The sequence below is a fragment of the Oryctolagus cuniculus genome, chromosome 12 (genome assembly GCF_051225735.1).
Source record: "Oryctolagus cuniculus isolate XC-2025 breed Fujian yellow rabbit chromosome 12, ASM5122573v1, whole genome shotgun sequence".
In the NCBI taxonomy this organism is placed as follows: Eukaryota; Metazoa; Chordata; class Mammalia; order Lagomorpha; family Leporidae; genus Oryctolagus; species Oryctolagus cuniculus.
The window spans coordinates 88,703,572-88,716,618 of NC_142878.1; the positions used below are offsets into that span (position 1 = coordinate 88,703,572).

Genomic DNA, 13,047 nt, shown 5'->3' on the forward strand with positions numbered 1-13,047 from the left:
TGCATTTGCTTGTACCGAGTATGTGGGGGTTATTTTTCAGGATGAAGTAAATCCTGAATGCACACTCACAGTCGTGAGACTCCTAAGCAGCCAGCTTGTGTATGGGTCAGTCTTTGAAGATTTTGTAACACAGGACCAAATCAGGTTGCCGGTTCAGTGAAGAACTGGGTGTCCATTGTGCATGGTTAATCATTTGTTCCAGGCGGACTTCCTGAGTAGTCGCAATCAGCGAGGCGCTGTGGGAGCTGAATCAGACTGGAGACCTTCAGACAAAGATTCAAACACTCTCCTTTCTAATTGGCTTCTTTTCTTTTTCAGGGTTATACATAAACTTCCGTCACCTTTATAAGCAGCGCAGGCGGCGCTATGGGCAAAAAAAGAAAAAGGTCCACTAAAAAGAGAGCTGTAGATGGCTTCTTACCAGTTTGAGCCGGATCTGTGTTCTTACAGTTTTACCTTCTTGTACTGATGTAAAAGTTTTTTTTTTTTTTTTTTAAAGTTAAATGATTCAGTTCTCAGTGAGGCTTTCTTCCTTTCCCCCAGTAACAGTCCTGAACTTCCTGTATTATCTTAGTGTAGTACCTGCATGACATGGATTCCTGACATCTGACGACAGGGTCATTCTTGTGTGTTCAGTGAGAGCAGGAGGCTCAGCCCCACCCCCACCCCCACCCCCACCCCCGCTGCCACGCTAGCGAGGCTGTGTCAGTGCGGTTTGCTACAAGATGCGGGCCACTCTCACAGTGGGATTTGTTCTGGTAAACAAAAGCAAGGCTGTATTGCGGAATCGAAGGAAGGCTGCCAAGAGGGACTGAGACAGGGCCCAGCAGGACCCTGTACCTGAGGGGCTGCTTGTTCGGTGGGGTGATGCTGACTTTTTGAACATCGTATTAGTCACTGATAAAACAGTTCTGAGTCCGAGAGGGGCTGGCGAACATGTCTTTTGCACCTGGCATCTTTTGGCCTAACAACATCTGTTAGTTAGCACAGTGCTTGCCACTGTGGGCACTGGAGAAGCACAGAATGAGTTGAGAAGATCCAGTCAGAACCTTGGAACGCCATGATCATTTTATTCCTAGCTAAATCAGAACCATTTTCAACACTAAAGGACTGTGAAAATCAGTGAGATTATAAGCGTTCCAAACTTAAATGGCTACAGGGATCAGGAGGAGACCAGCGTGTGGGTCAGATTGGCAGTGAGCTGCTGGCCACGCAGTCGGGGCCAAGTGGCAACACTAGAGTGGTTCAGACACCTACAGAACCGCGCACAGAGCCATGCACAGCCTGAACAAAGGCCGTCTTCCCACACTCGCTGAGTCCGTTTACTGGTGTGTTTGTCCGAGTGAATGGTGAGACTACATTTTTGAACCTCAAAACCGCCTTTTATTCTGCTGTCATTAGCTTTTTTTTAAAAAAACCTGTCTGGAGTAGAACACTGCAAATGGAGCAGGGACTGGCTGCTACCAGCTAATCCTTTAACAAGGATTCCTGGCAGGAAAGCTACCAGAAGGGGAACAAAAATATTAGGGCTGGCCATTGTGAAAAAATAAAAATCAGTTTCCTCTAAGACATTCCAAGCCAAGTTAGAAGTAGCACCTGTATAGAAGGATTGCAGGCATAACAGCTCCCCACTGTTCCTGGGGGAAGAGAAACTCAGGGGATGAATTAGTGCCGTTTCACTGAGAAGTTGGAAACTTGGCTGACCTAACGTGTCTGATGAACTGATTTTGAAAAAGCCATTGCACTGAAGGGTGTTCTGCGCGTGTGTGGTTTCTGTCAACGCTCGTCTGTACCGCCTTCTGATGCTGACTGACTGTGTGTGACATCACAGCAGGTGCTGCTGCATCCTGTGGCAGAATCCTGATTCTTAGTGATTATTTCAAGCCCCTTTACTGCTGTCTGAGAAAGTGGAAGATTGTGTATTTCTATTAAAACATTTACAATCAAAATCCTAATAGTGTGTGCTTAAGGATCATTTCATCCAATGGGTTCAAAGTGTAGGTGATAGAGTTCTTTGTTCAAGCAGTGTTTTGTAGCAGTTCCGTGTGTTAAACAACAAATGGGTTGGAGCCTGAAGGAGTTGAGCCCTAGGAAGGTCACAGCACGCTGGAGGAAACAGAGCCTTGAGAAATCAGATGACTTGGCCACGGTCACGAAGCCAGCGGATGGACTGGAACCCCAGCTGCACTTTGGAAATCTGTTGGCCAGAAGCTGGCGTAGACAGCAAGGCCTAATGAGTGAGCTGACTGATGAATCACTACCTCTCAGGAAGCTGCAATCATTCAAGGGATAGGACAGACCAAAAAGCAAAGGACCATTAGTTTTACAGTGAAACCATTTTATAGAAAATTGAGTATTTTCATTAAAAAAATTGAAATGGGGATCATTTATATTTGTGGTTGCTGTTTAAAAGTCTGGAACTCAAACATACCAGAAGTGCCTAAAGGTTTCCAGTTTCCCAAGTTCTAAGAAGTTCGACACGTAGTGGTGTTGAGACAGCGTGGACTGCTCGTCCCGAGGACAGAGCTTGGCAGTGTCCTGACGCTGAGCTACAGAGCTGGAGGGAAGAGCACGCTTCCAGGGAGCAGGGAGCCCAGGCCGCTGAGGTTTCCTGGGCAGGCAGGGAGCCCTGTGCTCACCACCCAATCTTTCAAGCTTCTCATGAGATGCGCCCATCACACGAGCGGCAGCTGTCCTTTGGGCTTACAGATTACAGGCCCTGGAAACTGGCCGGCCTCGGGGCCTTCTCACAGGGTTGTTCAGAGCAGCAAGTAGCAGTTCTGAGGGAGCCCTCGGGGCCCTCTGGGTGGCTGCACCAGCAGGGCCCGCGCTGGAAAGGTCTTTACCCTCGTTTTCAATTGCAGTGAAGGAGGCTCCAAAAGTCAGCTTCACAGTCGCTCGGCGCTGCTCCCAGAGAAGTCTGTGTGCAGAGGTGTGATGTTGTGGTCGTAGGCAGCATACTCGGAGGTGCCTGTGCTGGCCAGCTTGAGCTGCTGGGCGGCGTGGGTGAGCTGGAAAGCAGCGTCAGGGTGGGCCGTGTCAGGCAGCAGTGTGCACTCCCGCTCCAGCATGTCGGCCACCCCCTTGAGCAGGTCCAGGAAACCAAAGGCCAGGGCGGCCTTCCGTAAACGGTTCAGCTCCTGAAACGGGAAACCCCAGTGCTCTGCCATGTGTTCTCATCACACTAAGTTCCCCTTCGCCCTAAACTTTATAGGGAACATTTTCTGTGAGAACAATATTGAGGCGTTTTAATTTCTTTGTTCACTTGAGAGACAGAGCTCCCATCTGCTGACCCACGTGGGTGGCAGGGACCCAAACTACTTAAACCATCGCCCCTGCCTCCGGCACTGTGATAGGGAATGTGGGCCTCTCAGGTGGAATCTTGACTGCCATGCCAATGCCCATCCCCAAGGTGGAGATGCCAGAAAGGCGAGGTGGCCAGCTGCTGCTGAGGAGGACAGCTGACTGAAATAGGCTGCTGCCATCTTAGCGAACATCTGTGCCAAACATGGTGAGTACGTTGCATACATCATTTCATTCACTTGTCAACTACAAGGAGGGTCACCTTTCCTCTGTCATTTAGACTTGGAAAGGGCGTGCCCTAACTCTCCCAGTGCCCCTCTGCTGGGGCCTGACTCCCTGAATGAACATGTTCCGAGGAGGCCCTGGAGACAAACAGGAAGGCAGGCCACCACAAAAGGTGGGGGAGTAGATGGGAGCAAAGAAATACACAGTGCCCACCAAGCTCTTGTCCGTGCTGAGAACCATTCCTTGCTCACCGCGGGGGCTGAGGAGGTCACTTGCCAGAGGGCCTCCCTGAGCTCTGCTATGTAAGATCTCAGCAAAGCAGAAAAGAGGAATAGGCTCTCTGACTACATCTCTGCTGTCATCAGACAGAAGCTGAGAAGGCCAAAGCAGTCACACAAGCGTGCCACACTAAACAGGGAGCTGCCAGCCGTGTGTGGAGTCTGCAGGGACTGGGACTGGGACTGCGACAGTGGCCAGAGTGGTCAGGAAGTGCCTGTGTAGATTACGGGCTTCAGCTAGGGAGGGGCTTGGCTGGCTGAGCAACTGGTTTGAACTCTGATTAAAGCTGCCTTTGCTCGATTTCACCAGCTTGCTTCATAATTAGCTTTGAAGACAGCAGCAATACGGTAATGCGATAACATCCCAAGTAGTACTGTGTGTTCTCTGGGAAGACGCTAGCCTGGGGCTGCCTGCGTGTGCCACATCTTGATTAGCAAACTAGGACACAACACAGCTCACCTTTCACCACACTTAATTTAATTCCAGCCAAACACCAGAAACGTGGGAGAAACAAGGAGGGAGCCCTCATGTGTAACTTGATCGGCTTTGCCAGGGGTTCAGAACTGACTTGGCACGGTTCTGGGGAGCCATCTTTGCAATTCATAGATGTGTACTCTGAGAAGTCCTTCTCGAAGCAGCTTGTCTGCAGTGAGAATGCTTTGGGAAGCTCCCCAGCCCATGAGGTTCCCCACACCAGTGTGTGGCTCGGACTGACCCACCACTCCACCACTTAGCAGTGGGGAGGAATTTAGGGTTTTCAGCTGCTTCCCCTCAGCCCTTCGCAGCAGCACCATGTACACAGCCGGCCCTCAAACACTATCAGTGCTTGGACTATAGGGCAGGGTTGGACCTATCGTTTCCACTGCCTTTACTGCTAACAAAACAGGCCCAAGTCACACATTTCTAATCCCTGCTCATGCTGTGCCCTCACACTCACTACCGGGAGCATTAATTTTGGGCACACCTTCTTCCACTGCTATTCTGACAATCTCACCTTATAGAATGTCTGTGTTTTTTCAGGTAGTTTCCTTGCATTTCTTAAAATCTTCTGTACATCTGTCTGTGATGAGCAAAAAGAGTTAACATTAGAATTCTGTGGCAAAAAGGGAAAGTACACAAGAGAATGATTCTAAATGTTTAAAGAAACAAAAATGAAGACAACCACTGTGTCAACCTGAGGATGCCTTCTGAGTTGATGTCAGCACTCTGCTCACATTAGTAAAGCCCTCCTTCAAAAGCATTCATGATAACAAAATACATCTCTTGGTGATGCAAATAAATTAACTTGTATTACAAAAAATACACACAGTAAACCTGACATCTTAGCCACTGGATTTGTTAACAGGGAGGCCAAGATCATTCAATGGTGAAGGACAGTCTCCTCAACAATTGGTGCTGGCACCAGAAGATGAGCACACGGGGTCAGCACTGTGGTGTAGAAGGTTAAACCTCTGGGGCCAGCACTCTGTGCAGTGGGATAAAGCCCCAGCCTGCAGTGCCAGCATCCCATAATGGGCACCAGTTTAGTCCTGGCTGCTCCACTTCCAATCTAGCTTTCTGCTATGGTCTGGAAAAGCAGAAGATGGCCCACATGCTTGGGCCCTTGTACCTACATGGGAGATGCAGAAGCTGCTCCTGGCTCCTGGCTTTGGATTGGCTCAGTTCCTCGTGTCCATCTGGGGAGTGAACCAGCAGATGGAAGACCTCTCTCTCTGTCTCTACCTCTCTCTCTGTCTTTCAAATAAATTAAAAGAAAAAAATCTTGAAAAAAAAAATGTTAAGTCTCCATCTGCAGCACTGCCATCCCATATGGGAGCTGGTTCGAGTCCCAGCTGCTCCACTTCCAGTCCAGCTCCCAGCTAATGCACCTGGGAAAGCAGCTGAAGATGGCCCAAGTGCCTGGACCCTTGCACCCACATTGGAAACCTGGAAGAAGCACCTGGCTCCTGGCTTCAGCCAGGCCTAGCTCCAGCCACTGGGTTCATTTGGGGGGTGAGCCAGTGATGGAAGATCTCTCTCTCTCTCCCTCTGTGTCTCTGCCTTTCAAATAAATAAATAAATCTTTAAAAAAAAAGTTAAAAAAAAAAAAGCTGAACACTTACCCACACACACACTATATATAAATGAACTTAAAGTAGGTCAGAGACCTAAATGTAAGAGCCAAAATATATGCAAACTACAAAGCTTATGTAAACTACAAAGATATACATGAGTATATCTTCATGTCCTTGGATTTGGCTATTATCTCTTAGTTATGACACCAAAAAGTACAGACATTTGAATCAAAAGTAAAATCTTTCGTGTATTGAAGGACATTATCAAGTTGTGGAAAACAGCTCCTAACATGGGAGAAAATATTTACAAACCATGTATCTGCTATGGGTCTACCAGCTAGACTATATAAATAACTCAGCAATAAAAAGACAAGCAATCCAATTTAAAAAATGAACAAAGGATTTAACTAGATACTCTGTTAAAGAAGATAAACAAATGGCCAATAAGCATATGAAAAGATGTACAACAACACTAGTCATTAGAGAAATACAAATAAGTGACTCTCCACACTCACTAGAATGGCTGAAATACTTTAGTTCTAAAAACCCAAGGGGCCTGTGCTGTGGTTTAGTGGGTAAAGCCGCAGCCTGCAGTGCGCCGGTTCAAGACCTGGCTGCTCCACTTCTGATCCAACTCTCTTACAGTCTGGAAAGAAGTGTAAGATGGCCAAGTCCTTGGGCCCCTACACCCATGTGAGAGATCCGGAAGAAGCCCCTGGCTTCGGATGGGTGCAGCTCCAGCCACTGCAGCCATTTTGGGAGTGAGCCAACAAATGGAAGACCTCTCTCTCTCTCTCTTTGCCTCTCTGTAACTTTCAATGTGGAGTAATTTGTTTAACATTAGTTTCCTTTTGGAGTGATTAAAATATTCTGGAACTAGACGGTGCTGATGGTGGCAGAACACTGTGAAATGTATTAAATGTCACTGAATCATATACTTTAGAATGGCACATTTTATGTATGTCTTGCCACAACAGAAATGTATACCTAGGACCAAAACAAAATTTAAACAAAATGCATCTATAACTGTGGTAGAAGTGGTTTTAATTATCTTTATGCTGGAGAAGTGATGGTAGGAAAGAGAAAGGCTCTGATTTTCCTGTCCCCTGGGTGCATGGCCAGATGTGGCTCCGCCTCTGTGGAAAGGGGTCTGTCCTGTCATCAGAAGCTACTCTGGTTGTCAGGTGACCCGGCTCCTCTTCTCATTTGGCTTACATTGGACTACTGGAGGAACAAATGCAGAAAAAGGTGCTCAAAGGAGAAAACAGAGAGTCAAAAAGTGAATTTTTAAGAACAGGTGTGAGGGCCGGCGCCGCGGCTCACTAGGCTAATCCTCCGCCTAGCGGCGCTGGCACACCGGGTTCTAGTCCCGGTTGGGGCGCCGGATTCTGTCCCGGTTGCCCCTCTTCCAGGCCAGCCCTCTGCTGTGGCCAGGGAGTGCAGTGGAGGATGGCCCAGGTGCTTGGGCCCTGCACCCCATGGGAGACCAGGAAAAGCACCTGGCTCCTGGCTCCTGCCATCGGATCAGCGCGGTGCGCCGGCCGCGGCGGCCATTGGAGGGTGAACTAACGGCAAAAGGAAGACCCTTCTCTCTGTCTCTCTCTCTCACTGTCCACTCGGCCTGTCAAAAAAAAAAAAAAAAAAAAAAAAAAGAACAGGTGTGAATGAGACTTGGTGTCCACGGAGGGGAGATGTCCCTGAGTCCTTTGCTGGAAGGCAGCACTCCTGGGGAGCAGTATTTTCCTTCCTTCCCATGAGTGTTTCTGTGGGATTCCAAAGTGGTGCTGTGGCTTGGGTTCTACTCTATGGATGGAAGGAATAGCCACCTGGAAGATTACATCATTTTACAAAACTGTTGTTAAAGATAATCCCTGCTATTCAAGGTCATCATGTGAAGAATACTACATCACGATTCAGTCCCAGGAAAACGTGCTGCTCTAGCAGAACCGACAGACTTCCTCTTGTCAGACAAGAACTGCCAATAGTTCTGTTTCTTTTTTGACCTTGGTAGCAGGAAGGTCAGAGTCAAACTGCTCAAATACAATTATCATTTTGCCTTGGGTTCCTGGCACAACGGTCTCTTCTTTCTCCAGGTTTTTTATTGCTCTTAAGTTTGTCAACAGTGATTTGCTCTATGTGTGATTTGTTGAAGGCCATCTCAAATCCTTCTTGGAAGTAATGACAGACACTATATATAAATGAATTACTAAGTTTCAAAGGAAAGGAAAATCAGATCAGATGTCTGCCCGCCTGCTTGCCCCAGAGCCTCCTCCTGTCCCCAGTGGAAAGCATTGTATGAGTATGGTTACCTGCAGGCCGCTGGGTTTGATCCAGACAGTCACGTTCTGGGCATAGCTGCGTTTGTTTTTGGGTTGCAGAGGGAATGGGCTCTTATTGTCATCATCGCCATAAGGGTTTTCTTTAGCATCTTAAAGAAAAACGTAGGCTTTAAATGACACTTAGCAAAATATAATTACGTTTTCAGTTAGGCTGGCAGCTCTTTGAATCACTCAATCTTTTATGACTTATTTCTTCATTAATTAAGAAAACTCATTACCTTCAGTCAGGTTGGGGAACCTGTTCTCAATCTCTGAGGCCTTCCTAACTGGAAAGTATCTTAATGTTATTAAACAAGCTTCACTTACCTACTTTATAGTCAGAGCAAATTAAATGAGTACACACAATATTAAAATGCATAATTAAAAAGCATGGGCTGGTGCTATAGTGTAGTACACTAAGCCTCTGCCTGTGGCGCCAGCATCCCATATGGGCACCGGTTCCTGTCCTGGCTGCCCCTCTTCCAATCCAGCTCTCTGCTATGGCCTGGGGATGCAGTGGAAGATGGCCTAAATGCTTGGGCCCCTGCACCCATGTGAGAGACCTGGAAGAAACTCCTGGCTTCTGGCCTCGGATCGGCCTAGCTCTGGCCATTATGACCATCTGGAGAGTGAACCAGTTGGTGGAAAATCTCTCTCTCTCTACTAACTCTTTCAAGTAAATAAATAAATCTTAAAAAAAAAAAATTAAAAAATATACACAGTCTGGCCGGCGCCACGGCTCACTAGGCTAATCCTCCACCTGGCGGCGCCGGCACACCGGGTTCTACTCCCGGTCGGGGCGCCGGATTCTGTCCCTGTTGCCCCTCTTCCAGGCCAGCTCTCTGCTGTGGCCCGGGAAGGCAGTGGAGGATGGCCCAAGTGCTTGGGCCCTGCACCCCATGGGAGACCAGGAGAAGCACCTGGCTCCTGGCTTCGGATCAGCGTGGTGCGCTGGCTACAGTGCGCCAGCCGTGGCGGCCATTGGAGGGTGAACCAACGGCAAAGGAAGACCTTTCTCTCTGTCTCTCTCTCTCACTATCCACTCTGCCTGTCCAAAAAAAAAAAAAAAAAAAAAAAAAAAACAAAACAAAAAAAACAAAAACAAACAAAAAAAAACAGTCTATCCCAGGTGTGAGCCTTCTACCATGATGGAATATCCACACCTGTGCCGCCTAGTATGGCAGCCACTAGTTCCTGAGCACTTGACATGTGGCCAGTGCTAACTGAGGAACTGAATTTTAAATCTTATTTAATTTTTATTCAATTTAAATAGCCTCATGGCCAGTGGCATTAGATCAGACAGGTTAAAGCATTAAAGAAAATTAAAAGCCAGGGCTGGCATTGTGGCGCAGTGGGTTAAACCACCACTTGCAGTGCTGGCATCCCATAGTGGAATACCAGTTTGAGTCCAGGCTGCTCTGCTTCCATTCCGGTTCCCTGTTAATGTGCCTGGGAAAGCAGTAGGTGATGGTTCAAGGTCTTGGGCCCCTGCACTCATATGGGAAAACTAGATGGAATTCCCAGCTCCTGGCTTTGGCCTGCCTCAGCCCTGGGGAGTGAACTAGGAAATGCAAGATCTTTCTCTTTTCTCACTCTGCCTTTCAAACAAATAAAATCTTAAAAAAAAAAAAAAAAAAAAAAAAAAAGAAAGATAATTAAAAGGGAAAATTATATATATGGCCAAATTAAGGAAAAGGGCATGGGAAGAGGTACTTTTATTTGTGAAGCATACACTCCCTTATGGCTTATGAGTTCATTGGTTCCAAAGACTTAAAGCCAGTGTGGCTTTCTAGCAATATGGATGAATAGGGACTTTGCGCCTGCTTGCTGGGTCAATGAAACACTACCACTGACCTACAAAGCACACTTATATCTAATGGCTCGTCTTATCCTTCTTATTACCACCTTCTGAGGTAGACAGGAGGAATCCCTTTCCTACAGTTTCAGGGAGCCTAAGTCCCTCGCCTACGTTCATGTTAAAACTAGAATTAGGCCAGTTTTTCTGAGTTGGGTGTTCTCTACCTCTACAATGTGCCCTACCTTCCAGACTCACAAAAATACTGGCACAACTCTCCAGAAGTGCTTCCATTAACAGCTGTCTAGAGACGAACACTGAGTCGGCTGAGCTCCTCCAGTCCTCTCTCACACAGCATACTCACATTATTTCTGTTATTTTCCTGCCTGGACTGCCCTCCCTTCTTCATTCATGTGTTCACACACTCATTTATTCATTCAGTATCTATAATAAGGCTTCACCATGTAGTAAGCACTGTGCTAGGAATTGTGCTGAGATGTATTTATCTTGCCTCAAGGAACTCACTGAATAAAGAATATTTATTAAGTTCCAACTGTATGTCAGAGTCTCTATACATCCTCTTTCCTTAAAGCAACCCTATAGGGTAGATATTACGGAGAGGCTGGACTTACACAAGGTTTCACAGTGACTTAGCAGGGTCTAGTTGCAAAGCCAGAACTCTTCCCAGCGCTGAACACAGCTGTTCCTCAGCTACTCAAACTTACCTAGCTACAGTGCAAGGTCCAGATCCTAGCCTGTGTCTTCCATGAAGTTGTCCCAAGTTGTTTTAGAAAACAGTTTTCTTTAGACCCTTTCATCCTACATGATTATCAGCACCAAATATTTCAACATCCAATCGTCACCTATTTTGTACAGTTTTCAATTGTTTGGAACCTATACATTGCAACTGCCTTAGCAACAGGAAACATTGCATTTATGAAAAAAGAACAAGAAGAGGCTCTTAGAAATAGGAAATATGATAGTAGAAATAAAAATGTTGCAAGATAAAGATTCCTTGTAGAAGGAAGAAGAAAATGAAAAAAAAAAATGGGGAAACGGGCAGGAAAAGACAGAAAACTATACACACACACACACACACACCCCAACAACAGCAACTCAACGTTCCAGAATGGGAGAACAGAGAATATATAGAGAAGAAAATCAAATACATAGCACATATGCCCAGTACTTATGACTATGAACTGGAAATTAGAGAGGGCCCAGTGAGTGTCCAGCAAAATCAATGAGAGCAACAATTGCATCATTCTGGAAATCTGGAATATCAGAGGTCAAGGCCAATGGCCGGGAGTCTGTATGGCACCAGACCCTCAGCAGCAGCACAGGAAGCCAGAAGAGACAACAGAGCAATACTTCAAAACTCTGAGGGAAATGACTGCAGTCTAGAATTCAATATCGAACCATGCTCACCAAGCGAGTATGAAGGATGAAATGACATTCCCGAATAGGCACAATTTCTATACATTTCATTCCATGTACCCTTTTTTTGGGAGTCCTGCAACAGGAGACCCACAGAGAACTGTGAAGGACAGAAGCAGGATGACATCTCACAGCTGGCCCAGAGAACACCCGGTCCATTTATGAGACAGGAGGATGGGGATGACTAAGACAGAAACAGAAACTGCCAAATACCAAGGAATATATTTCACTTAGGGAGGGTTAAGTGACAGGTATTTAGAAAGCAAGCAAAGGAAAAAAAAACCAAAATAAAACAAAACAGTGATTAGGACTGGGCTGGGGGACAAAAAGTTGCAAATCAAAGGAAACAATTTGGTAAACCACTTGGCTCAAGTATAAATAACATTTAAATCCTCTAACAAGGATTGAATCCTGATTTAACAAAAAAGAATATTATAACCATTTTGGGATGTCAGGGGAAGGTAAAATATGCCTCCTGGGTAGGTGGTGGGAGATGGTGGTGGTAAGAGAGCTAAAGAGTTGAGTTACACTTGAAATGTCAAAAGTGACATCTGGGGCCGGCACTGTGGTGTAGCTGGTAAAGCCGCTGCCTGCAGAGCCGGTATCCCATATGGATGCCAGTCCAAGTCCCGGCTGTTCCACTTCCAATCCAGCTCTCTGCTATGGCCTGGGAAAGCAGTAGAAGATGGCCTAAGTCCTTGGGCCCCTGGACCCACTTGGGAAGACCTGGAGGAAGCTCCTGGTTCCTGGCTTCAGATTGGTGCAGCTCTACCTGTTGCGGCCATCTGGGAAGTGAACCAGTGGATGGAAGACTTCTCTCTCTCTTTCTCTTCCTGTCCTCTCTCTGTGTAACTCTGACTTTCAAATAAATAAATAAATCTTAAAAAAAATGACATCTAAATAGGAAAACTATGACCAAGAAATAGCTATACACTTACATTATTTAGAAATGTAGATAAATACCAAAAGAAACAAGTGTTAAAAGTGAGTGTCTTGGGCCGGCGCCGTGGCTCACTTGGTTAATCCTCCGCCTGCGGTGCCGGCATCCCATATGGGCGCTGGGTTCTGGTTCTAGTTGCTCCTCTTCCAGTCCAGGTCTCTGCTGTGGCCCAGGAAGGCAGTGGAGGATGGCCAAGTGCTTGGGCCCCTGTACCCACATGGGAAACCAGAAAGAAGCACCTGGTTCCTGGCTTTGGATTGGTGCAGCGCCGGCCGTAGCAGCCATTTGGGGAGTGAACCAGCGGAAGGAAGACCTTTCTCTCTGTCTCTCTCTCACTGTCTATAACTCTATCTAGATAGTCAAAAAAAAAAAAAAAAAAAAAAAAAGTGAGTGTCTCTGGCCGGCACTGTGGCTCACTTGGCTAATTCTCTGCTTGCGGCGCCAGCATCCCATATAGGTACCGGATTCTGTCCCGGTTGCTCCTCTTCCAGTTCAGCTCTCTGCTATTGCCTGGGAGGGCAGTGGAGGATGGCCCTGCACCCGCATGGGAGACCAGGAAGAAGCACCTGGCTCCTGGCTTACATTGGATTTAAGCGGCCATTTGGGGAGTGAACCAACGGAAGGAAGATCTTTCTCTCTGTCTCTCTCACTGTCTATAAATCTACCTGTCAAATAAATAAATAAATAAATAAAAGA

General features: G+C 46.7%; 2 protein-coding genes across 7 annotated transcripts in view; one reads left to right on the forward strand and one right to left on the reverse strand.

The window, feature by feature from the left end:
• The window catches only part of HACD3 (3-hydroxyacyl-CoA dehydratase 3), a 48,030-nt gene extending 46,075 nt beyond the window's left edge, over nucleotides 1-1,955 (forward strand). The window contains exon 11 of the mRNA XM_002717945.6: nucleotides 319-1,955. Within this exon, the coding sequence (XP_002717991.1) occupies nucleotides 319-395 (77 nt within the window). The 3' untranslated portion in view covers nucleotides 396-1,955. The remainder of the gene's footprint in view (nucleotides 1-318) is intronic.
• A 366-nt stretch (nucleotides 1,956-2,321) lies between these two features.
• Nucleotides 2,322-13,047, reverse strand: part of INTS14 (integrator complex subunit 14) — a 29,281-nt gene continuing 18,555 nt past the window's right edge. For all 6 annotated transcript variants that reach the window (XM_008268878.5, XM_002717934.6, XM_089310599.1 and 3 more), the window contains 3 exons: nucleotides 8,171-8,289; nucleotides 4,802-4,867; nucleotides 2,322-3,140 (listed from right to left, as the gene is read on the reverse strand). In XM_008268878.5, the coding sequence (XP_008267100.1) occupies nucleotides 2,889-3,140; nucleotides 4,802-4,867; nucleotides 8,171-8,289 (437 nt within the window). In that variant the 3' untranslated portion in view covers nucleotides 2,322-2,888. The remainder of the gene's footprint in view (nucleotides 3,141-4,801; nucleotides 4,868-8,170; nucleotides 8,290-13,047) is intronic.